Genomic DNA, 25,488 nt, shown 5'->3' with positions numbered 1-25,488 from the left:
AGATGAATTAATTTACAGATCTAATAGCAGCAGGTGAGATTTCCTTTTGCTTTATGTCCTCAACAACTGTATTATTAGGCTTTTAAAATTTCCCCCAATCTTGTGCCTATATAGTGGTATCTCATTGTCATAAGTAATTTGCATGTTTATATTTACCAATAAGGTGGAACATCTGTTTGTATATTTATTGATCATTCTTATTATTTCTTCTGTCAAATTCTTGTTTCATATCTTTTGGCCATTTTTCTTGTGGATTGTTTTCTTTATTGGTTATATCTTCTCTCACTTTGTGGTTATATTTCCTCTTTTTTATAATGTATTGAGAAAAAATTCTTAATTTTTTATTTATTGATTGATTTGAGAGAGAGAGAGAAATATCGATTTGTTGTTCCACTTATATATGCATTCATTGGTTGATTCTTGTATATTCCCTGACTGGGGATTGAAGCCGCAACCTCCATGTATGGGGACAACGCTCCAACCAACTGAGCTACCTGGCCAACGCAAAAGTTTAATAAATTTTAATGTAAAAAATGTATACATCTTTTCCTTAATCATTTGTGTCTTGCTTGACGTCTTTCCTTATCCTATAATCATAAAGATGTTCTCTTAGAAAGTTTCAAGGGCTTGATCTTTGCATTTAAGTTTTTAATTCTTCTGGAGGTAGTTTTTGCATATGGTATAAGGGAAGGATTCAGCTTATTTCTTTCCTCATGAAAAGCCTGTTGTCCCAGCCCAACCTATTCAGTGAGCTTCCCCTCCTCCCTGACCTGCAGAGCCACACCTGGACTTAGAGTGAGGTGCTTCCAGAAGACCTGCAGAGTGTCTTCTGTTTCTCTCTTCACCTGTGATTTTTGTCCCCTGGCATATGGGGCACCTTCCGTTTACTGTCTCCAGAGCTGAGAGCACTAGACGCCGTTAGCAGGGTGCTTCTTTCCACGCTGTCCTCATCAGGCTTCCTGCTGCCCACAGGGCCTGCAGAGCCGGTGAGCTCGAAGCAGTGCAGTAAATGTGTGGGTTTAACATTTCTCCTGCTTCCGTGGCCATAGATTCTTCAGCTGTGTATTGGGAACCATGACCTTTTTATGAGGAGAAGGAAGGCGGATTCTTTGGAAGTTCAGCAGATGAAAGCCCAGGCCAGGGAGGAGAAAGCCAGAAAACAGGTGAGCAAAACCATGTTTGGACTGCTGTTACCACCTGGTGGTCTTGGCCTGGGAGGTAAGGAGTCATTATGGGCTGACCAGAGTCCTTTGGTCATGATGACACATAATCTTAGTTTATCTCTTTTGGATCTTTCTTAGCTGATGCCCAGCTGGTGGGGTGTCAGCTCTTGAATTGAGGAATAAACTCTAATAGCATATCTAAAAGAAACATCTTTAGTTTGTTATTTCTCCACTTAAGTGAAGTGGGAAGAAATAGCCCAGCCTGCCTGTATCCACCCATTCATCCCTCTTTCATCTATATAGCTAAGCTTTTTTTTTGCCTGCCTGTCTCCTTTGCCCAGCCTTCTCCTTTTCTAATTAGATGGTGATAAAATGCATGGCAGCATTTCAGTGCTGCTGCTGGAATGCTAATTAGCCTCTGGCTGCACTTCCCCACTGTAGGTCAGCCCAGGCGGCAGGCACATCACCCGCCATGGGAGGTGCTGGGAGCGCGGATCAGCAGACTGGATGATCTGCATCATTGTCTTCTACTCATAGACCTTTTCGACTCACCGAAATCCACACAACTAATCTGAGCCTCACGGCTGAGAATATTAATTGTGATCATGGACAAACTACTAGATAGAGTAGCAGCAGCTGCAGTCGGATGCCCTTAGGACTTGCAGGCTCGAAGGTGTAATAATTAGTCTGTGTGCAGCTGTCTCTGATTTGGGTACTCCGATGAGGCTGGCTCCCAGCCTTGAGTTTCAGAATGAAATGCCCAGTTTGATCCAATTCTTCTAACTCTCCATCTCTTTGCTTTCTGAGGTGACAGGCTATACATGTGTTCTTTGGGATGCTTTGGTGGCGGGGGGGGATTGGTTGGACAAAGAAATCCTCCTGAGCCAGCACAGTGGCAATGGTGGCAACTTTTAGAAGAGCCACTTCTGACTGTTTTCAGCAGAGCAAAGCTTCGAAGTGAGAGATCTGAAAATGACAAGGATGTATAGGCCTCGGGGCTTTGGCAGAGAAGAGCATGAACACACCCCAGACCTGCCCCCGCCAGTAGGACAGCAGAGGCACGCCCCTGGCATGTGGCAACTGCAGGTCAGGGGCTCTGTGGCCCCTGTACAAACAGTGACCTTGGAGCCAGCTGTGAAACTTAGTATGTGACGCGAGTGAATGACTTAACTTCCAGACCCGTTTTCTCATCTATTACATGGAGCTAATGATACCTCTTCTCTGTCTCAGATCAAAGGATACATTGAACCTGAAAATCTTTAAAAAAAAATTTTTTTTTCTTTATTGATTTTAGAGAGAGTAGAATGGAGAGGGAAAGAGAGAAAGAAACATCGATGAGAGAGAACATCGATTGGCTGCCTCCTGCATGCCTCCCGCTGGGGATTTGGCCCACAACCTGGACATGTGCCCTATCTGGGAATTGAACTGGTGACTTCTTGGTGCATGGGTAGATGCTCAACCACTGAGCCACACCAGCTGGGCAACCTTGAAAGTCTTTACAGCTTAAACCACTTTGCGAACAGGAGGTCTCTTATGGGGGCGGGGGCCTCGGGGAAAGTGCAGTGCTGGGAATGGAAGGGGATTGCCTGGGCTTTTTTCAAGTGGAGAATAATGGACATACAGTTATCTGCCTAATGGAAACTGTAATATGATGGAAATTAGAGAACAAATTGGCCAAGCTTTTCACTGACCTGTAAGAGGAAAATTGGAGAAGAATTTACAGTACTTTATTGCTTGTCTTTGCATTATTCCTTAGACGTGCAATGTTTTTTTTTTTTTGGCTTAGTATTTAGAAAAAGTAGCAATCTTAGAAATATTATACTTGGGAGATTGAAGCAAGAAGTAATTAATGTGCTTTAATTATTTAAGGAAGAAAACAGTGTAGTGGTCACTTCTGGCTTCTGCTTCCTGAATTCAGTGAGTTCCATAGGATCAGAGACTAGTGCTTGTCCTGTGCTTGTTCACCTTATTAAGCTCAGCATGTGGCCTAATTAATACAGTGATCCAGATGGCAAGAGAGGTGGCGGCGGCTTTGTACTGTTGCCTTAAGGATGGGGGGCTGTGCTCCCCGCCTGACTCCCTCCTGTCGCAGACCTGGCTCAGGAGCTGCCTCTGCATGAGGCTGAGAGTCTGTGCTGCGGCTGCCGCGGCTCCCCCTGTGAAACACAATGTGTGAACTATTGATGCATCACACAGAATGATTCCATCTTCTCCGTGGGTCAGGGACAGGAGTGGAGCTATTGTTGATGAGATTAGAGGTGTGGGAGAGGTCTGTGTAGATTAGAAATAGCGAGGTGGCTCATCCGACCAGATGAGAAAGCTGTTTCTGGGGCTCCATCTCAGGGAGAAGGAACCTGCATTGTGTGCGGTCAGTCCCAGAGCAGAGCCGTGTGAGGTGTCCCAACAGAAAGGGATTTGGGCAAGGTAGCTGTTCAGCACAGGTGTGTGAGGACACCTCCTGTGATCCAGGTAGACTTGGCTTGTTGTTTGTTTGTTTACCACTAGATGCTTTTTCAAGGAGCATAGTTTTCACCTCTACAGCTGGTTTAGAAGGACAAAGGGTGGTCGGTGACAAGAATGGCCACCAGAAGAAAAGGGTACCCAAAGGGGACACTGGGCTGTCTTGGATTCCTGTGGCACTGTAGGTGGTGAGCCCCGTGACTCAGTGACTGCTCTCATCCCCCCCCCCCAGATGGAGCGGCAGCGCCTCGCTCGAGAGAAGCAGATGAGGGAGGAGGCTGAACGCACGAGGGACGAGCTGGAGAGGAGGCTGCTGCAGATGAAAGAAGAAGCGACCATGGCCAACGAAGCACTGGTGATTCCCGAGGGGTCTGGGCCCCAGAGGCTGCCTGGGGTCTTACTCACTTTGCTGGAGTTAGACCTCCTGAGGACCACAAATTAACGACATTTGCTTTGACATTTCAGCTTAAAAAACAAAAAATCAGTGCCTTTTTTTCCACCTGTGCTGGCAGAAGCACATTGAGGTTGTATTCATGTGCAGACAGACCCCTCACCGAGGGATGCCTTTAAAGCAGGGCCACCCCACTTCGGCATGCCAGATATTGGGGCCAGACCGTCCTTTGTGGTGGGTCTGTCCTGTCATTGAAGGATGTTTATCAGTGTCTCTGGTCTCTATCCAGTAGATGCTGGTAGCACCACCTTAGCCCTCATTTGTGGCCATCAAAATGTCTCCGGACATCGCTACATGTCCCCCAGGGACAAAGTCTCCACCAGTTTGGAACTGATTTAAAGGGAAAGGAGAACAGAGTTAAGTTGGTTTTCTCCCTCATGAAGCCTCAGTTTAGTGGGGACTCAAAAAACGTGCTTTCTTTTTTGTTATTAATTTATTTTTGTTACAAATGTTTCTCCTTTTTTTCTCCATTGACACCCTCCTCCCCATAAAACATGCTTTCTTGTTGCTCCCCATGGATGGAACCTGACAGGCCCTTCTGAAAAGTGGAAAGGTGTGACTTGTCATCTGTTGCCAGGGTGTCATCTGAGGGACACTCAGTGGCAGGGTCCAAGGAAGCTGAGACCAGTTCTTGCTGACCGGAGTGTCTGAGCTCAGATCTGGCGGCATCACAGGCATGGGACCCCCACTCAGCTGGCGGCGCTCTCTCTCCAGATGCGGTCTGAGGAAACGGCTGACCTGCTGGCGGAGAAGGCCCAGATCACTGAGGAGGAGGCAAAGCTCCTGGCACAGAAAGCTGCAGAGGCTGAACAGGAAATGCAGCGCATCAAGGCCACGGCCATTCGGACAGAGGAAGAGAAGCGCCTGATGGAGCAGAAGGTGCTGGAGGCCGAGGTGTTGGCGCTGAAGATGGCTGAGGAGTCAGAGAGGAGGTCAGAGGTGGCGGGGTGGGGGTCCTGGGCACTGGGCACTGCTCAGTCCTCACCTGCCCTGAGGCAGAGCTTGACTGCAGCTGTCCTCAGGCTGCTGCTTTGTCTTCTGGGGAGGGGACAGGCTCCTTCTTTGCTTGCCTGGTGCTTAATCTGGTGTGGGGCTGGAGCTATCAGAAGGGACCCAGGAACACAGTTCTCTTGTTGAGTGGACCTCTGGTCATGCTTGTGCTGTGATAAGCCCTCATCCCTCTGAAGCCACATTGCAGGAAAGCCCTCAAGCACGTCCACAGACTGCTTTTAGCTGAGGAGATGTAAAGAGCCTTTTCTTACATTTAGAAAATGAGATTCTTTTCCCCTTTTGTAGGAGGCATGTGGGGAGACAGCAGCTATTTACCTTTAACGTAGAAACTAGACACCCACTTCCTGCAGGTCCTCCTTGGTGCTAAGGCTCCTAAGGCAGGTGGGAGGGGAGGGCCTGGATCCTCTCTGGCCAGGATACCCCGGCTCACAACTAGGCAGAAGGATGGAACTGCCATGTGTGCTTTTCAAAGATTGTTCTAGGCTCTGGATTTTTCTGGTCCTACAGCCTTCAGACAGACGCTAGCACGTTCCCCACGGCATTTGGCCCTTTTCACTCAGCTTTCGCCACCAAGGTGTAATCACTACAGTCCTCCACTTTTTGTCAGTCTGGGAATATGGTTCCTTGTTTTCTGCCCTGTCCTGGGAGAGTGACACATGATGGGTTGGATCCTGTGTCCTACAGGACAAGGACCTGCACCAAAGTGTGAGGTCCTCAGCAATGGTACCTGAGCAGGTGGGCCCTTAGCTGGCAGTTGTTTGTTTTGTTTTGTTTTTGAAGAGAGGCTGTGAAGTCAGTTCTTACACCTCCTGCCCTTTGTGATCCAATATAAGACCTTGATCCACTGGATTCTTCCTTTGCTCATCGCACCCTCACCCAGAAATGCTGCAGAGAACGCCTGTAGCCCCTTCCCCAGTGCTCCTCTGCCTCCACAGTCGGCAAAGGTTTGCCCTTGACTCTTCCCACTGCTTCCCTGCTCTTCCAGTTTAGATTTGCCAGTTGAAGTAAACAATACCCAGGAATGTTGTCCGTGGCTTGGAAGTTCCGATTTCATGTAAATGTCCCACCCGCCCTCTACTGTCCTTGTTTGTCTGATCTGGTGCCATGCTCAGGGTTAGCCCAGGTCCCTCCTCTCCAGGGAGAGAAGGGGGACAAGGGATCTCTTTTTCTCCACCTGTCATTGTCTATGGAGGTGACAGATCCTCCTTTCCTTGCAGGGCCAAAGAGGCTGATCAACTGAAGCAGGACCTGCAGGAAGCCCGCGAGGCAGAGCGAAGAGCCAAGCAAAAGCTCCTAGAAATCACCACCAAACCCACATACCCGGTGAGCTTGGATGGGGGCTGCCAAGACCTGCTAACTTTCCCTTCCAGCCCTTTGCTTCACCTGGGGGTGCCTTCCGGGTGACTGTTCAAGCAAACGCACGGTACAGCCAGTGGTGCAGAGGGTCTGCAGTTAGGGTCTGGGCAGAACACCTGGCCTGCCGTTTGGCCTTGGACTAGTTAGTTACCTGTCTGGTTGCCAAGATAACAAGCAACAGGACCTTGTAAAGCTCTTAAATTGTCCTCTTATTCTATTTAATATAGTCCAAATTATTCTCAAGAGAACTTACTCTCTAGCCTCTTAGCACCAAACCGAATGTAATCTTTAGCTATCAGTATATACTGTTAACCATAATTGTAGCTCTGGGCAGGGATACCTTGTATAACTCATGTGAACCATTGCCATGCAAGAACCAGCTTCCAAACTCAATTTTGGGACAGGGAGACAGACTTCAATTAAATAAGGTCACAAAATGGATAAAGAGGTCTCTTTTTTTTCCCCCTGTGTGCATTCAGTTCAGCAAACTTTTTGCACTCCTGTCTTGTTTCAAATAATACCAGGCAGATGGGGAGTCTTTATACAAACAGGGTGCACAGGTGCCTGGAGGAGAACTTAGCCCAGCCTGAAGGGGTAGGAGGGGCTCAGTATGGTGCCTGAGCTGACTGTTGAGGGCGAGTAGGAACTAGCCAGATGGAAAAGAGATAATAAGGCATTCCTGGCAGGAGACAGACGTGCGCACGCACAAGCGCCCGCACTGCACGTTCACGCCCACTGCACAGACCGCACACAGCAAAGAGGCGCACAGGGCACAGGGCATAAGCTGCCCAGGGTTTGAGGTGGAGGGAAATGGGAGCAGTTTCCTATTGACATCTGTTCTGATTATCTGCTACCATGCAGCAGGCCACCCCAAACCAGCCATATAGCTCAAAACATCCTTGTATTATTCTCTCTCCTGGCTTGGTGTGTTGATTGGCCAGTGGTCCTTCCTGGGGATCTCTGAGGTGTTTGCAGGCAGATGGTAGCTGGGACTGGAATTGTCTGAGGGCTCCTCTGGGCTGGACACCACAGATGTGTGTGTGTTTTTAAAACACACATTGGAGCAAGCTTTATCCACTGCTCTAACAATAAATAAATAAATAAATCCTGGAGGACATCATCCATATCAACTTTTTAATCATATTTTGTTGTATGGAGGGACTATAGTCCATCTAGCTAGTCCCCAGTGGATGGGTAGTTAGTCTGTTTTCTTTTGCAATTATGAACAAAACTGCACAGAACATCCCTAAACACAAAGATTTGCATGTACATATGGCTGTAGCGATAGAATAAATTCTCATAAGTAGAACTGTGGGGTCAAAGAAGACAACTGTGACAGAAGGCCATGGCGACAGAGGGTCATCGTGGTGCTGGGAGGCACCCATTGCCTTTATGGCCACCGGAGGGTCGGTGGTTAACACAGCAGTGTCCCTCTGTTCTTGTAGAACCTGAACCTAATTGGAGATTTCTCATTTATAGCCCATGAACTCAATCCCAGCACCATTGCCTCCTGACATATCCAGCTTCAACCTCATTGCTGACAGCCTGTCTTTCGACTTCAAGGATACTGACATGAAGCGACTGTCCATGGAAATAGAGAAAGAAAAGTATGTATTCTCCCCACCCCCATGCCCTGCTTGGGCACCTAGTGAACCAAAGTGAGTTGGTCCAGGCGTGGGGAAAGTGGGGGGTCACTGCCACAGCCTGTCACATCCTGCAAAGGTTTGCTCTGTTCTCACAGCCTGGAGGAAGAATTTCCGAATCAGAAATAAAGGACTGCAGACCAGCATTCAATCTTCCAGGATAAAAATGATACTTAATTGGTGACTTGGAGATTATAGTGGCTCAAAACCCCCCCTAAAGTATGGGACTGGCTGTCAGGGATCTCCGAGTTGGTCAGAGAGCTGTTCACATGGTAACAGAGTATGTTGCTAACGTGCTGACATGGTGGTAGTAGAACATGTTCCTAGCTGTGTTCTCTGGTGGCTCAGATCTGTGGCATTCCATGTCTACAACAGGGTAAGAGAGAAGAAACTCAGGCTCAGGCTGAGGAAAGCAAACGTGCAGGTCAGGCCCGCCCTGCTTCATGGGGCAGCACGGAGCTGAGCCCCACACACCCTGTTCCCAGCAGCTTCTGCTGCTTTGTCTCCCTCCTGTGCTGTGTGGTCACTAGGCAAGGGTCTGAGATGGAAAGCAGTTCCAGTGCAGAGGGAATCTCACTGAGGTCCCCCCAGTTCCCAGCCAGAGGTAAATTGGCCAATTGGGCCATGGCTTGCCACAGAACAATCTCCATAGCTACCTTGTACGGGGTGCCTGGACATCAGGGTACTTTAGCTTTTATCCTATTTCATTCTCATTAACAAGCATCAAACTGACATCAAAGGTAGGTTTTAGTGTTCTTGTTTAAAAGTGAGAACCCAGCTTGCCCTGGCCGGTTTGGCTCAGCGGTTAGAGCATCGGCCTGCGGTCCAAAGAGACCTGGATTCGGTTCCCGCTATGGACACATACCTTAGTTGCGGTTTGTCCCCGGCCCTGGTTGGGTCATGCGGGTGGCAACCACTCGATGTATCCTTTTCACGTCAATGTTTCTCTCTCTCTCCCTCCCTCTCACTCTATCTGAACAAAATATCGAAAAACGTCCTTGGGTGAGGATAAAAAAAAAGAGAGAGAACCCAGCCCAGCCAGTGTGGCTCAGTGGTTGAGCATCGACCCATTTACCCAAGAGGTCGCCAGTTCGATTCCCAGTCAGGGCACATGCCCAGGTTGTGGGCCAAATCCCCAGTGCGGGGAGGGGCATGCAGGAGGTGGCCAATCGATGTTCTCTCTCATCGATATTTCTGTCTCCCTCTCCCTCTCCATTCCTCTCTCTCTCAAATCAATAAAGAAAAATGAAAATGAGAACCCAGATTTAGAGCGTTTAATGAACTCACTCTCATCACACAGTTGATGAGGGACAGAACCAGCATTCAGCTTCAGCCTGTCCAAGCCTCTGTGCTTTCACCTGTATACTATCCTTGGGACAACCCTCTCAGGACAGTGTCTCCTTGGAGCCCAGGGTGGGCAACCATGAACTGGGCCCTGGCTCTTAGGGCTGTCACACAGATGTATAGAACCAGAGTCTCATCTGTGATGTCTTCTGTTGGAGTTCCCCTTCCAGCCATCCACCATTTTCCCAAAGTACTAATAGCATTCTGTGGCTGTGATGAGGGTGAGGCTGCATCTGTCTGTGTTCTGCTTTTTTTTTTTTTTTTTTTTTTATCCTCGCCCAAGGACATTTTCCCATTTTTTGTTCAGATAGAGAGGGAGGGAGAGAGAGGAAGGGAGAGAGAGAGAGAGACATCGATGTGAAGGGACACATCGAGTGGCTGCCACCCGCATGACCAACCAGGGCCGGGGACAAACTGCAACCGAAGTACGTGCCCTTAGCGGGAACCGAACCCGGGTCTCTCCGGACCGCAGGCCGACGCTCTAATCGCTGAGCCAAACTGGCCAGGGCTGTGTTCTGCTTTTTTATAGTTTCTATTTTCTTCCTTGTTACCCACACACAATAGACAGAGTCCATACATTAACATGGGAAGCACTACAGAATGTTCCTTGGTGTTTGTGTGCATGGGCCATGCCCTTTTAGTCGGACACTTTCAGGATGGTTTCCCGATTTCCACCATCATAGATACAGCATGGATTTGTAGGCAGTGGTGGGAATTTTTTTCTTCCTAGTGTTGGCTGATTGTCAGTCATCTTTAGGAGATGACATCTCAAAATAAGTAGGGATATGGCTACCGCCTGTCAGAAGACGTCACTTGAATGGAATTACTTCTCCGAGAAAGGTTGAGGCAAGAAAATTGTTTTTGGATCCTAGGAGGCTTATTTCATATGCTGTGTTTTGTTGTTGTTGTTTCACAGAACTAAAAGCTGTCTATTTCATCTGGTACTTATAGAGCACTTTATGAGAGCTTACAGCAGGTTAGAAGAGGGATTTCCTCTACTTTCTTTTATTTAATTCTGGCCACAGCCCCGCGATCATTATTCCAATTTTATGGGTGAGGAAACAGATTCAGACCAGTTAAGTGACTGGCCCAAGCTCCCATGGCCCGTGAGTGGCCAAGTAGAGACATGAACCCCAGGCTTCAGACCCCAAGTGGCTTGTAGGTCTGGAGCATCTCAAGGCTGTGAGTCTCACTGTTGGCAAAGCTGTGATGCACAATATACTCTTCCCGCAGAGTGGAGTATATGGAGAAGAGCAAGCATCTGCAGGAGCAGCTCAATGAGCTCAAGACTGAGATCGAGGCCTTGAAACTTAAAGAGAGGGAGACAGCCTTGGACATCCTGCACAATGAGAACTCGGACCGGGGCGGCACCAGCAGCAAGCATAATACCATTAAAAAGGTACCAAGTCTCCTGTCTTTTGCTGATCGGGATAGTCATTAATGAAATGTGAAATCAGCATCCGGTTTCCTCAGTAGCCAAGGCATTAGACTGTTGTCATTTTTAATACGTACTTAGTTGAGGAAATTTTTTTGACTCCTGCCTAAAAGGGAAGTTAATCTGCCAATGACTGAACCCATTGGCTTGAAGGAAAGAGAGCTTTTAACACAAGCATTTCATGATGAAATGAATCACTGTTACTGGATGGGTTTTGATCCATCATTTAGCAGTAAAGCAATTCTGTCTTTTAAGCCAAGGGGAGTTCTGCCCAGGGAGCTGCCTTACTTAATGAGAAAGCAAAATGAGGTGGAGGCTGTTGAGAATAGACTCTCCCTCTAGTCTTTTTGTTGGTTTTTTTTTTTTTTTTAGTGGCAAGGACTATAAAGTTCTGTTCTTGATTTAGAAGCCAAATGCTCAATTTTTAACTTTTTTCATACTTACAGGGAAGTATCTACAAGAACCCTAATGTTTTAAAAGATGAAATTTCATTTATGTTGCTAACAGTTGCATACCTTTCTCCACTGATATTTTGAGCTTTTAGTATTTGAGAGGACATTAATTTCCATCCTAAATATCAGCCCAAGAATATACTTCTCTGGTGTTGAGCAAAGCGGAAAGGGCCTCTCTGCCACTTGATGTCTGCTCCTAACCGATAGCCCAGGGCCAGGTTAACACCTGTAAAATAGGTGTCATTAGGAGAAGACCATTCATTGAGTTAGATAACGATAGTTTAGATACATTTGATTTTTATTTACTCTTTATCTTTAGTCTTTAAAATAATCTCCCAGTTTAAGGAATATCTGTTTTCAGTGGTTAAGTTGTATCTGAAAACTGCCTGCCATCATTGATGTGCACACTTGGAAGCCCCCAATTCTATGTCCTGACTGCAGTTAGTATTGGCAGTGGATAGAGAATTCCCTTTAATCGCATAACCCAGAAGGAAAGACCTTTCCACATTCCACATTCTTCTTACCGCTGGCTTCTGTCATTTACTGCATTTCCCTTCCAAAACAAAATTATTAAACAATTAGCAAGAGGGGAGCTGAAACGAGGACTCAGCCAGTGAGCAGAGAATTAAAATGACTGGGCCAGTGAGCCAGTCAGGCCTTGGAGGAGCTGTCCTAGACCCCTCCCTACCCCCCACTCATTCATCTGGGCACCAGGAGCGGTCTCGTCTCCGCTGCTGCAGCAGCGAGCTGGGCCCTCAGCCACAGGAGCCTGGACTGCTGAAAGCTGGAGAGACCGCTTCCAAGCCATGAAAACAAACAAGCGAAGGCACTTGTCACAATTTCAGGCCTTTCTGAGCATTTTGCAAATGGCACATGTGGCATTGTTGATATCACAGGGTATGTTTTTGTTTTTCTTCATTTTATTTTGCTGGTTTAGCCTCAAGCCCAAGGCAGAAGACCTATCTGCATTTGAGCCCTCAAAGTAGGTTATTCCCAGGTACTCTGTATGTGGTGATGGTACTGCCCTCTGTGATACTAACCCATGCATGAGCTTGCCTGTCTCTGTTCCCAGTCCACGCCAACCCCTCCCAAGGGCAGGTGGCACCTGGGTACTGGCCGCAGCATGCTTTGAGTATGAGAGCAGGTGTCTACCCTGTGGGGCCAGACCAGCCTCCAGGGGTCCAGAAGGCTGCCTCATTCTGAAGAGCATGTCAGTGGGGCTGTAGGACTGGTTGTCCTTCACATCTTGTGTCACTGTTGGTCTGGAGAAGGTCACTGCTTCTTGTCAGGTCTGTCTAAGTCTTTTGTCTTGGTGGCGTACTTCTTAGACAATAACCCTAGCATGGAGATGGGGCAAATTCGGGTGTTTTTAAGACTGATGTCTGTAACTAAAGATCAAGATCTTTCATGTGGTAACAGCCTTTGAAGACCCATGATCTCACCTGACAACAGCTGGTTGTGGAACGAAAGGGCTGCCCGTGCTCACTCATTTCCTTCAGAGCCTCCCCTTTCTGGACAACATTCACTTTCTTGTCAAGTAAAGCAAACAGCACAGGGATCTGATGTGTAGTCCGTCTCAGTGGACCGTCTGTCTGTCAGCACTCTAAAGGCCGTCTGTCTCTGTGATTGCAGGGAACTCCCAGCGGGACGGTGCTGTCGTGGGCACCCATGGCTGGACAGTCGGTGGTTGTTGAGGGAATTAACCGAATGATTGCTGCTTTCCTTCTGCAGCGGTTGTATTCTCCCAACATACCTCAGCAGTGGAGAGAATTTATTATGCCCGATAATGAAATAACATCCTGCCGCTGCTCCTCACCTAGTCCCCTGTAGTACCCAGTGAAGTCACCAATATCCAACCGTCACATAGGATGTGTCCTTTGGAGTCCTCACCGTGGTTTCTGCTACTAGAAGAATCAAGCTCGTTGGAAGCTTTCTACCAAAAAATAAGATCTGGCATAAATAGATCTTATTTGTGGTTGTTATCCAAGCAAGAGAGGTTAGCTATTAAAGTCCCAGATGGATCTCATTATAAGATGGATTCGAGCTGTCGGTGGTTCCAAGAACCCATGGCACGAACCCCAGTTTGTTTGTGACACTTTTACTTAGCGGGCTCCTGGTTCTTCAGCTTTCATACCACACGTTGGTGTTTGAACACCCCAACAGCGAGCAGTGCAGGCTCTGAGCGGGGACGGCCAGCACTGGGATGGGCAGGCCAGGTGGCTCTGTGACCCCATGGTACCCGGAGGACCCCAGATGGATGCACTTCAGTTTCCTGGACTGTGGCTAGCACAGGGGCAAGCAGAAAATCTCTTTATTTCAGCCCATGCTGTCAGACATGCCCGGCATCTGACTACTGTTCCACCGTGGTACGGTTTCATCTCTCCTCTTTCTTTAATGATCCAGAGCATTTAGATTCTTCAAGGGCCTGATTTTGACCATCAGTTCTCACTGAGCTGTTATTGTAGACAAATGAGGTTTGATTTGTAGTCAGATTTGTACTGCTGCTAGGACATACAGAAGCCTTTTTTTAATGTCTTAATGTGAACTTGTTTTCAAAGCAGGCTGCTAGGCTCCAGTTAATCAAGAATTCTGGCCGGTTTGGCTCAGTGGTTAGAGCGTCGGCCTGCGGTCCAGAGAGACCTGGGTTCGGTTCCCGCTAAGGGCATATACCTCCGTTGCAGTTTGTCCCTGGCCCTGGTTAGTTGTGTGGGTGGCAGCCACTTGATGTGTCCCTTTCACGTCAATGTTTCTCTCTCTCTCTCTCTTCCTCTCCCTCCCTCCCTCTTACTCTATCTGAACAAAAAATGAAAAAAAAAAAATGTCCTCGGGTGAATCAAGGGTTAATACAAGCAAAGACTTGGTTTTAATACAATTGAAGTTGTCTTAGCGTCACTAGATTAAGTAGTGGTAGTTTTTGCTATACAAGAAATGTGATCTACTTTCCATTTTTTAGACTTTGGCAGTCCCTGGGGCCAGGACTGGAGACTGGCCACCTGCCTGAGCTGGGGTGGCTCTGGGGCTGTGCCTGCTGCAGTCGGGCTGAAGTGAGCTGAGCTGAAGAGAAACACCACTGCAGGCTTTGGAAGTGTGGGCGCTTAGAATGTCAAGGGCAGAGAGCTCCGTCTAGAAAGTCTGGGATGAGAACTGCAAAGGCTGGTGGGGAACTGGAGAGTTTCCCATCCTGAAATTTCATTACTCTTGGTTCAAACCAGCCTGCGTTAGTTTTTGTTGTGTTTTTTAATTTTTTATTTATCATATATTTCTACAAGGAAGGAATGGTTCTCCTCTTTACTCTTATCCAGGAGTATTTCTTGGCTTCGCTTTCAGAATTGTTCTACCTCACCAAGAGGTCTCAGTGTCTGACCTGTCTCAGGGGCTGGGTTATCCGGGTTGCCATGTTCCCTTGGGAATGCTAAGAGGCAGTTCAGTCTGGTTAACCGAGGTGACCACTGCTCTGACACTTACTTTCTCTGAAATTCTTACTTTCCCTTAAGGCTCATTGTCCTCACCTGTAAAAAGTAAATAAAATGGTCCTTACCCCCAGGATTACTGCTGGGATTAAAGGAGGCAATGCACGGAAAACACTTTGTTCACCCCAAGAGCTCAGCAAGGGTTTAAAATATATAAAATATATATAAAAGAGCCCGGACAGTGTGGCTCAGTGAACTGAGCATTGTCCCATGGAGGTCCCAGTTCAATTCCCAGTCAGGACACATGCCTCGGTGGAGGGCTCAATCCCCAGAAGAGGGCATGCAGGAGGCAGCCAATCGATGTTTCTCTCTCACGTCAATGTTTCTATCTCTCCCTTCTTCTCTCTCTAAAAAAACCAATAAAAACATATTTAAATATATATATAAACAAAACTGATTGTGAACCTATGGTGAGGGACACACCACATTTATATACACAACTCGTGATTCACGTATCCACTAATTGTATTAATTTCTATGTGTCTGGAGGTAAAAACCTTTAAACAGCCGGAATTAACTTCACTGTTAACTCTGAGTTGGGCTTGCAAGGGTATATTTATTCCCTTCTTGCTAAGTCCTTACATTTCCACTTATTGGTTTGACATTTGAGCCTGGATCAGAGTGGCACCAGGGATCAAGATCAAAAGCCACCCTTGGGCTGGGAACCTAGATTTGCTTGCGAGGTTGGAGGGGACTGATAGCAACACTAATTCCTGGCATCTGAGTCTTTGGAGTGAGGCTGGGGTGAGGGGACCCAGGTGTCACGGGCTTGAGCTTCTTGCCTTCAGAGTCACCGTGCTGATGAGGTGCGCGTGGCCATGTGTAACACACATGAGCTGTGCAACCGTCTTTGGAGGTGAAAACGCAGTCCTGGAGCACACACACTTCGGGACCCGCTTCCACCCCTCTCAGGGGACAGGTTCACTCCCCAGTCTCGAGCTGGTCTGCATGCCAGCAAATTCATCATTGTTTTTGTGCCCACGGTCTCTGAGGGAGCACAGGATTTTAAAGGAAATCGACAGATGAGAAATCACAGGGGGCATAGAGCTTAGAAAGCTTATTTTATTAGTAAATGGTTTGCACCATCAAGGTCCAGCTGTGGTTTCTGCCAGTGGAGAAACAGAACTGAGGAGCCCTGACATTTCTCTGAGGCCTAGCCTCTCTTGGATCAGGAAGACATAAACGTCCAATGTCATCTTCAATTTGCGCGGACTTCCCTTGGAGATGCAGAGCTGGTGGAGTGAAGTAGAACACTTAACACACCCGGGGAAGTGATAAATCACAGGGCGAGATCCAATACGCATGAAAGGCGTCTCCCGCAATTAAAGCTAACGGCCAGAGCCTCCCTGGTGACCTCTGGTCTGCCCCGGCTGCCTCTGCCTCGAAGAGGGCTGCAGAACAGTCCTGCTGCATGTGTGCTAATGTGTTCCGCCCTCCCCTGACCCTGGTCATGGGAGCAAGTGGCTCTGCCTGCGTTGGAGACTGGGCATTGTCTCCTGGAGCACCCTCCGCCCTGACATCAAAGGCCATGCACTGGCTGCCCTGCTCCAGAACCTTCCCTTTGTTGTTCTTAGACCACTGAGAGGAGAGAGGAGGAGAAGAAAGGGGAATGGGAGTGGGGTAGGGGACAAGGATAAGCAAGGAGCACAGCGGCACCAGCTGTGGACACAGACCACTAGCTAAGAGGTAGATAAGAGCACAGCAGTGATCTGGACTCTTCCTGGCTCAGGGAAGCACAGGGAAGGCACTGGGAGGCGGGGGCTGGGGTCGGGAAGAGCACTCCTCCTGTGTGTGACTCCTGGCCCATCCCTGAAGGCCATTTTCACTTCACATTCACACACACTAAACATCCAGGTGCCTCTTAATTGTTTCAGGCTTACGGTTTTCTTCCTTGTTTCTGGTAGCTCTCTAGATAGAAGATTATATCACCTTCTTTTCCAAAAGACCACGACCCAGTTCGTTCTTGGTTGAGAGACTTGACTCGGTCAAGCAGTTGCCCTTTGGGAGGGATTGAGGAGCCGAGGAAGCCTGCCTTGCCCTCCTAGGATATTTTATAGCCACTTAGTGCCTGAGGACATTATTGGGCCTTATTTGATGCAGTAAAACATCCCATTTGGTCCCTGAGCACTGAAGATATGTTTCAGTGCAGCTTTCCTCCAGCACCTGATTTGTTACTGCAACAGTGGGAGGGAAGAGATGGGATGCAAACTCATTCTGCGGGCTCGAGGTTCCGTTCTCATGATCCCGGCCGTGATTTCCCTTCTGATATTGGCAATTTGAGATGACATCAGTATATCTGCATCTTTCTCCTCAGGTACTTGCTCAGGGTGCTCGTAGCTATCAGCCAGCCTCCCCCTGCCCAGTGAGGCGAATCAGGCTGATCAGTCCATTTTCCAGGTGGAAGAACAGAGTAGCAGAGGGTCCTGCCAGCATCACGGGGGCAGCCACCAGTGTCCCTGCATCTTGCTGCTGCTGAGGTCCTTAAAGGATTAATACACAAAAGAGACCCTCTGGGTTTTCCCTGGCGGATTTCTCTCGAGAGCAGATAAAGCAGCTAATACCAAATTGGATTTATTAATTGGAATGGACTTGGCCTTTCATGCCACCTCTGGTTAGGGATAAGTGCGTGAATAGCTCCCTCCCCACGCACATCCCCAGATGGCATTTGGGTGCAAGCTGTCACTGGCAAGAGGGCAGAGCAGCTTAATCTGGCCAGTTTACAGCAGCTTCCCGCCTTCACTGGCCCTGCCCCCTCCGCTCTGGTTTGAAGGGGAATGTTTATCACGCCCCCAGACTAAAGACTGTGTTGAAGTTGCTGCTGCTGGATTTGCCTGTCACCTTTCTGCTCCAGAGTCCGCTTTCACCCGGTGGATCTGTGTTTCCTTTTGTATCCTCGCCCTTCCCCCTCCTCCCTTTTCAATACGTGTGTAGTGGTGGAGGGGAAGTCTAACATGATTTTAGGGCTTGCATTTCAATTTCACAGCATTTTTATGGGACAAGCAGAGTCTCAGTGCCTGGAGTTATTAGGTTAGTATCTAAAATGGGTTCAGCAGTGTGGGTCTTATTGTTTAAAATGAATTAGGCAGCCCCCTCCCACCTTCCTTTCTCTTCCCTGGGGATGAGTGTATTGAGGTGAGGCCCCCAGAGACTAGTTGGAGGACTCCTGCTTAGTTTTGTTCTCCTGGCTTAATTGTAGAGCTTCCTTTCTCTCATCACTGATAGCCCAGTGGCTGTATGTCCTGCCCACCCCCAAGCCGCCCCTTTTGCTTTGGGAACCAGATTATCACAGTGCGGCCTTGTGAATCAGTTTGCTCTGTGTGCTGATGAAAGTGCAATTCATTCTTAATCAAGCAGTCTTGCTGCTGCAGACTCCGTGCCCGAATATATTTAGTTCCCTCCCACCACTTTGGGAGACAGTCCCCTGAAAAGGACTTTTAGAGGAGAGTTGGCAGTGCCCCCCATGCTGTATCTTTCCAGCAGGGGGCACCCTTGGGACCAATGCTGGAGGAGCCTTTGCTGCCGGAAGGGGGGGCAGGTGGGGAGGGACTGGTGAGCCTGCAGCTTGTCACAGGTACCCTCCAGGCCTCTGTCCCTAAACCCTGGGGCCACGTCTCAGGAGTGGGCAGATGCTTGTATCTTGTGGGCTGCCTGAGATCTCCTGTGGGCAAGAGCCAGTGAGTCTGCATGTGTCCTGCGTGCCTGTGTTGAGGAGAACCTGCTGGGTCCCAGGTCCTTCCTAGGGTTCAGAGGAGCCAGCCTCCTCCTTTTTAAGGAGACAGATGTGTCTCCTGAAGCTGAACTTGGGTGGACGTGCTCATTTGGTCACACCGCACAAAGTTCGGGTAAGCGTGATGAGGTCTAGCTCTGTCAGGCAGCTCCCTCTCCTGCCCTTTCACAGCCCGGGGACAGTCGCAAACAACTGACTGTTTGATGGAGAAATAAGCAGGAGAAGAGGTAACTCTGCCAGACTTGTGCCTGTCTATACCGGGCAGGAAGGAGGGCCGGGCCCAGCAGGTGGGTCCGAGCCCCCGGAAGATAAAAACCAAGCGGTATAGATCCGCTGTAGAGAAAGAGAAAGAAGTTTGTCTCTTCAGAATGGAATTGGATTGGTGACAGACTTGAACAGCCGGTTCAGTCAAGAGAGAACTTAATCCCTCCTGTATTATTCACGGCTTATTTTAATCAGATGTGAAGAGACAGCTGGGAGAGGAGCGGGGCAGCCCAGTCTGGGAGAAACTGTGTGTTCTTTCCGTCGTCGTCAGAGCTCTGGCCAGAGCACTGGGGTTGGAGCTGTGCGCAGGGCGGGCCGGGGGCTCATGGCTTCCCGAGGGAGCGTGCGCGACCGCCAGCTCTCCCCTGGTTGGCCCTTGTCAGGATTCAGCGCGTGGCGGACATGGTCACCCACTTGTCCTCAGAAGGATTCAAGAAGGTGGACCGGATTACACAGGTCCCAGAATGATGCAGACAGTGTCCGCGAGGCCCTGCTTCCCGAGGCTTTTCGGTTTCACCACCTACTGAAATTTGGAGGAGACCTTCCTGGACCACCTTGGACACATGGCGGTGTGTTTGGAGAGCCCATGCCCCATGCACGTGGGGAACTCCCCTCCCTCCTGGAGGTGCTGCCCCTCTGCAGCAGGTCTGGCTGAGGGGCATGGAGGGGTGCTGTTGGATCACCACAGGAAATGCAGGTGTGGGGGCCCACAAGACTGCCCTCTGTTCCCAGTGTGACACACAGAGGCGAAGCCTTATAGGATCATCTGTGGTACCTCTGTGTGCCAAGTGGGGAGAGCCGGGCCAGTTACCAAGCATGAAGATGGACCACACACAGATGTGGGCTCGGACCCCTTACGGTGTGAGGAGGGGCGGGCAAGCCAGGATGCTTGTTAGCCAGTTTTCATGAGTATACAAAGAAGGCCCCCGGAGACAGTTTATGAATCAGAGCTAGCTGTGTGCCATTTCCTCTGAGCCTTTCCTGTCTCTTTTATGCGTACCTGCTGCCTGTAGCTGTACAGTAAATGTGACAGTCAGTGAGCTCTAGAAAGAGCAGGTGGCGAAGATCCCACAGGTGAGGAGGTGGGAGGCTGAGCCGGCGCAGAAGCCAGAGTGCCCGAGGGGACGCCTCCTGGGCTCTCTAAAACCTGTCTGCCCCGGGGCCCCTGTGTCCCCACCTGGAGGAGAGGAGCCCCAGGCATCTCCTTGCTTACCCTCCTGTCACTACCTGCCTCCCTCATCTGCTCCCCAACACCAGCTGTGCCCTCCTGTGTGAGACTCGGAGCGCTGGCTGGCTCAGGAGGAGGACATTTTTATGTCCAAGATAAAGGTGGAAGCCGACCCAGGCCGAGGTGGTGACTGGAAGGGTTCCAGCAGCAGCAGAAGGCTCGTGTGCTAATTTCCTGTGACAGCAGGACTCCGGATGGAATTGTACTGTAAGGATGAAATACGGGGCGGTGGCAGCCAGGCCTGCTTGGGCTCCGCCCGGTGGCTCTGCCTGTACCTCTGGGAGATCGTACACCCTCCTCTTTCCGGGGCCGGGTGTCTGTGGCACTTCCTGCATGGCCAGAGTACTGGACTTCGCTCGGTACCTCCTCCGGGCTGGGGTAGAACTTCTGCTCATGCAGGGTAAGTGGCGAGGCTGAGCCACTGCTGGGCAGTGTGGGTGGGGACAGCGGAGGTGTCTGGCCCACCCGAAGAGGGCTTTGCATCCCAACGAGCACGTGCTCAAGTAACTGGCATCTGGCGCTGCTAGAGCTGCCAGAACCCTCCCCTCGCACCTCATGGGGACAGCCAGCACGCAGCTTGAGTAGAGGATCCAGGAATTCTTGGAGCCAACATTGTACAAATGGGCAGGAGGCTTGTGGAGGCCCCCACAGCCTGGGCTCCCTGCCTGGGGAACTGGCCAGGCCTCTTGGGGGCATCCACTTGTCCTGCCCAGAGGCCACAAAGGCCCATGCGGCACTGCCTTTGCCAGCACCTTCCACCCTGCTCTCTGCCCTGCTCCCCCGCTGGAAGGAGAGGAGCCAGAGCTGGGGGGAGGGGGGCACCGCTATTAGTAATAGCAACTGTTGAGCTCTGTGTGCGCCAGGCACGGTGCTGGGGCTTCGCAGCGTTTCCCAGTTACTCCACGTCGCCCTGTGAGGAAGGGGCTGCCGCCACCTCTGCTTCACGGCGGGGAACTGAGTGAGCAACCTGCCCGGGACCACATGCTGGGGGTCAGGCTGTCTGCATGTGGCTGTGTAGGACTGGGGGTAGGGCCTTGACCCCTACGGGTCCCCTGTCCCCTGAGCAGCGACATGAGGTCTTCTCCAGGAGTGTGTGAGAAACCTGAGCAGAGACTTTGGGTTTCACACCTTTTGATTTAAATTCTCCCCCAAGAGGATTTTTGTCCCAGTGGCTCTTTGGTTCTCTTTCTTCTTTCTTGCCCAGTTGCTATCCTGGTTCCCATTATCACAGAGCACATACCTCCTGGCCCTTCTCAGATTGCATTTAGGGAGAAACCCATCCAAACTCGGTTCCCTTCTAGAGGGAGTTCAGTTTCAGCAAAGAAATTAAAGTTCTCTCCATTCCCATCAGAACTGGGCTTTCCAAAGCGCTTCTGAAATTGGTTCCACTGAAGAAAATGGCTCAGATGCCTCCCTGCATTCAGCTTGTTAGTCGGGAACTTCAAGGCCAAAAGATTTGGCAGGATGTAAAGAGCCAGCTTTCAAGCGCCTCATTTTGAGCACACATGCCGTCTGTCTTTGATGGTGAAGTGGCTGATTTGGCTTCTTCCTCCCCCACCCTTTGGAGAGCCACAATGGCACTAAGTACTTTTGGACTCAGAGACTTCCAGAGGTCAAAGGAATGGCCCAGACGATTTAGCCTGCCCCTGTGGTTTAACTCCAAAGGAAAGAGGCTCAGAGAGGTCAGGGTGTCCCTGAGGCCACACAGTAAGCCAGCAACAAATTCGCAGCCAGGCCTTCTCAGCCCCATGTGGAGCGCTCACCTTTCCTCATCATGGCCTACGTCTTAATCATTCAGCAACCACTGAGTTCCTACTAGGTGCAAAGCACAATCGTAATGTAAGGGGTTCGGGGGAGTATGAGGATGAACAGCACGTACTCCGAGTCCTCCCTCCCTGAGAGCTCTGCTCTGTGAGGTCCCAGGGCTGGATATGAACACGGTCTTGCCCAGGTAGTTGATTTCAGGAGTAGGACGTGGGGAGGACGCCTGTGCCGGATGCTTCTGTTTGGGGAGATGCTGGGAAGTGGCCTAGAGTCAGGAAATGAGTTCAGCAGTGCAGGGGGTCGCAAACTCTAGTGCCTTGTCTGCCGTGCTGACAGCTCCTCCCTGGGGAGGCTTTTACAGTTCTGGGCAGAGCATTGCCCCCCCACCCCACCCCGGGCACTGTCTTCTCTGCCTGAACCAGCCCCATCTAGAAAGATGTTGCCTCCCAGCTTGTGGATGGAAGCCCCTCTCAGCTGCCAGGTCATGGGCAAGTCTGCTTTGGGGCCACCTGGGAACCCGGAGTGGAAAGGACCAGCCCTTCCTCGTCTGATGCAGGCCTGCTTTGCCTGAGGCCATGTCACCTTGCCCAGCGGTGTCCCGGGGATGTGAGGGCGGAGACCCTGAGCCCTGGGGAGGGTGAGCATCCCAGGCCGGCACCGCCGCAGACAGCACACCGCAGAGTCCCCGTAGAGACTTGTAGACAGGAATGTACTCGTCTATCAAAATGTCTAGGGATCTCCTGCCCTCTGTGTAAGGTGACACTGATGACATTATCCTGTTACATGCTTCTGCCCACCAGCCATCCCTCCTGGCATGTCATTTGTCACCTCCTACTTTGAGTTTGGGGCAAATCTGGAAACGTACGTGGGATTGGCCACCAGCTTCTTGAACATCATTTGAACCATCTTTCCTTTCACCCCAAACACCTTTGAGGTTAGCCCACAAGGCAAAGTGGCTTCCTGTAGCGAAGAGCTGGAATCGTGTCCCCTTCAACTTCTCTTCTGCTTCCTTGCAGCTCACCTTGCAGAGCGCCAAGTCCCGCGTGGCCTTCTTTGAGGAGCTCTAGCAGGTGACTCAGCCACTGCGAGATCTACCACTGCTGCTCCCGGCTCTGGCAGGCTGGGTCGGACACCGTGGGAACCATCGCAGGGGGCTGGCTGGGAGCGGCCATGGGAGCTCCGGGCTCTCCCCAGCTGAGTGCAGGGCCCAGCCCCCTTCATGTGCAATCGCCTTGAACTGTGACCCTGAAGAGGCTCCTCACAGGGTTCTAGTTCCTCACCTAAGTCTGTTTCTTAAGAAGTATTTGTCTTTCCTCGTCTAATGTGTCATCCCATACTTCCTTCATCAAAGGCACCCTGGGTGTGTGTCTTACTATCCAGTGCTGACCCCCGGCCCAGGCTGGGAAGTGGTTGTAGGGAGTGAAAGTGCCAGGCCCCTGGAGGCCGGGAGGCTGGTGCCCCCCCCCCCCCCGCCACCCCCTGGTTTCCAGAACACTTGTGTCCTCCACTGTGAGGCCCTGGCATGCGAAGAGGTGGGGCCCCCCAGGCCCAGAGCGGCCTGCCTGCTGCACATCGTCGGGGAGTTGCCCACAGCCCAGGACGAGCCAAGTCATGGGTCCTCAGCCCAGGCGCCCCGAGGCAGCGCTGTGGCTGCCAGGGGCGGGGAGCGGGCAAGGCCGCCCTGCCGGGGAAGACTTGGCGGAAGCTGTGATGGGCCGGCTGCCAGCAGCGGGGCTGGGAAGGCAGTATAGCTGTAGGAATTGGCACCATACGCTGCACCCACTGCCCCCCCAAACCAGGGTCCGAGGCGCAGGCGGCAGCCACTGGTCCCTTTCAGCCCCCTTCGGCCTTAGCCTCTCCTGCTGTGTTGGGCTGGGGGCTCCCTGGCCACGCTCTAGTCAGCACCTGGTAGCCCAGCCACGACTGGGGGCTCTGAGGCTCCGCTGGCCACCTGCCAGCAAATCCCCCCTAACCCACTGTTGTACCCGGGCCTCCTTTTGCGGTTGCCCTCGTCCCCCAGAGGGCCCTTTATTGTATTCCCTTGTGGCCATATGGGGTCCCTTTGTGCCCCTCCCAAAGTCAGTCAGCACATGACCCCTGCTGGCAGCAGGTCATAGACCACCCCTGTGCCCCACACTGGCTCCCTGGTTTGGGCCACTTTTCTCTGTGGCTTGGTGGTGCCGCTGTGACCCACGTGGCCATTCAGATCCTTCCAACGGGGCTGTTAGGCAGAGCAGGTGATAAGCCTTAACCAGTGAAAAGACACCTATTAAATGAAGACACGTGAGGGCCTAAAGCTATTCTGAGAGCACAGTGGTCTCTGAAGTCCTGTCTGAGAAACTGAGGAACTCAGAGATCCTGCCTGTTTGCTATGGTCAGGCTGACCTAACAGTGTCACCTTGCCCCAAGGAAGCCAGCCCTGTGTATCACCCCGCCCCTCAGGATACACAGGGTGGGACTCCGCATCTGGACACTTAAGCATGGGGAGTCCTCGGGCATTTGAAATGTAAGGCCTGGCATTGTGTTGAGGCTCTGTCTCCTAAGGCTCACCACCCATCCCCGAATGTCCACAGGAGTTCCTTCCCTCCTGACTGTAAATTTAACCCTTCACAGTGTCTGGGCCCAGGAGCATGGCGGTGGTTTATAAAAACATTGTCAGGCTTTTCTATCATATTATTTAACTGCCATGTGTGTGTCTGAAGTCTGGGAAATGCCAAGCTGTGGCCACAAGGGAGCTGGGTTGGTGTCTGAGCTGTGGCAGGAGCCCCCTTGGGCCCGGGGAGCAAACTTGGGAGGCCAGGGACAGCTCAGCTCTGAGGTGAGTGCCGGTGGGTACCTCCCAAGGCGCGTGGGCGCAGAGGATGGCAGACTCAGAAAGGTCTTGAGTCCCAGCAGGAGGAGAAAGAATGAAAGAGGAGCTTGTTTTTCAGAAACCTGTGACTGTGTTCTTTTTAAGTGAACATTTTTAGGGCTGGGAACTTATTAAATAAGGAAACCTCTCACCTCCATTGAGAGCAGGGCCCTTGCCATGATTATTTCATTACAAGCACTGCTGAGGGTTCTGGGCAGTTCACTGCCCAGCTGTGGCCGCGTGAGGTTGCGCTGTCAGCCCTTAGCGGTTCCACACAGTCCACCTTGTCCATCCTGACTGAGGCCTCACCTCAGCCACAGCAACGCCTGGACCTGTGGTATCGACTCCATTATTCATGTACCCCCAGGCCCCTCTGGACGACTTCCCGTGGCATTACATAACACTTCTTAAGTGGCTGTGTTTTGTAATCTTGGGGGCAGGCTTCTCTCTCTCTTTCAAATCAAAACGGCAAGTCCAGAGGCTGACAACCTTGGACAGTGCGAAATGTTGCTCACTGACAGGGCTGGAGCTTCACGGCCCCTGGGGGCGGCCTTGGCTGGGGGGCCCTGGGGCCAACTGTGGGCTTCCAGGGAAGCTCCATCCTTTGCAAGGATGGCAGACCCCCATCCTCCTGTGGGGCCTGAGTTTTGCCGCCTGTCAGGGCCAGACCCTGGAAGACTATTTTCTGTTTTGGGGGATTGTTGTAATTTAAGTGATTGTTTTAATAAAAAGTCTAAGCTGTAAAGTTTGTCTTGGGCTTCTTCAGTTTGCTTGTTGCCCAGGCCCATTGAGGTGGCAAGACCATTGGGCTTGGTGATGGGACCACCTCTTGGGTTTTGAAGAAACGGGGCCTTTGCCCTCCCTGCCTG

General features: G+C 50.7%; 1 protein-coding gene across 11 annotated transcripts in view; it reads left to right on the top strand.

Moving 5' to 3' along the window:
- Window positions 1–23,184, top strand: part of NF2 (neurofibromin 2) — a 76,843-nt gene extending 53,659 nt beyond the window's left edge. For 3 of the 11 annotated variants that reach the window (XM_036276425.1, XM_036276427.1, XM_036276428.1), the window contains exons 10-16: window positions 1,050–1,163; window positions 3,856–3,978; window positions 4,789–5,006; window positions 6,303–6,408; window positions 7,921–8,048; window positions 10,662–10,827; window positions 22,785–23,181. In XM_036276425.1, the coding sequence (XP_036132318.1) occupies window positions 1,050–1,163; window positions 3,856–3,978; window positions 4,789–5,006; window positions 6,303–6,408; window positions 7,921–8,048; window positions 10,662–10,827; window positions 22,785–22,835 (906 nt within the window). In that variant the 3' untranslated portion in view covers window positions 22,836–23,181. Of the gene's footprint in view, window positions 1–1,049; window positions 1,164–3,855; window positions 3,979–4,788; window positions 5,007–6,302; window positions 6,409–7,920; window positions 8,049–10,661; window positions 10,828–12,252; window positions 13,123–22,784 lie in introns of those variants that run through there. The other 8 variants (XM_036276431.1, XM_036276430.1, XM_036276429.1 and 5 more) reach the window with 6 other exon arrangements.
- The last annotated feature ends 2,304 nt before the right edge of the window (window positions 23,185–25,488 follow it).

Source organism: Molossus molossus, unplaced genomic scaffold (assembly GCF_014108415.1).
Source record: "Molossus molossus isolate mMolMol1 unplaced genomic scaffold, mMolMol1.p scaffold_m16_p_22, whole genome shotgun sequence".
Lineage (NCBI taxonomy): Eukaryota > Metazoa > Chordata > Mammalia > Chiroptera > Molossidae > Molossus > Molossus molossus.
The sequence above is the reverse complement of the archived record's forward strand: the minus strand, read 5'-3'. Positions and strand labels throughout refer to the sequence as shown.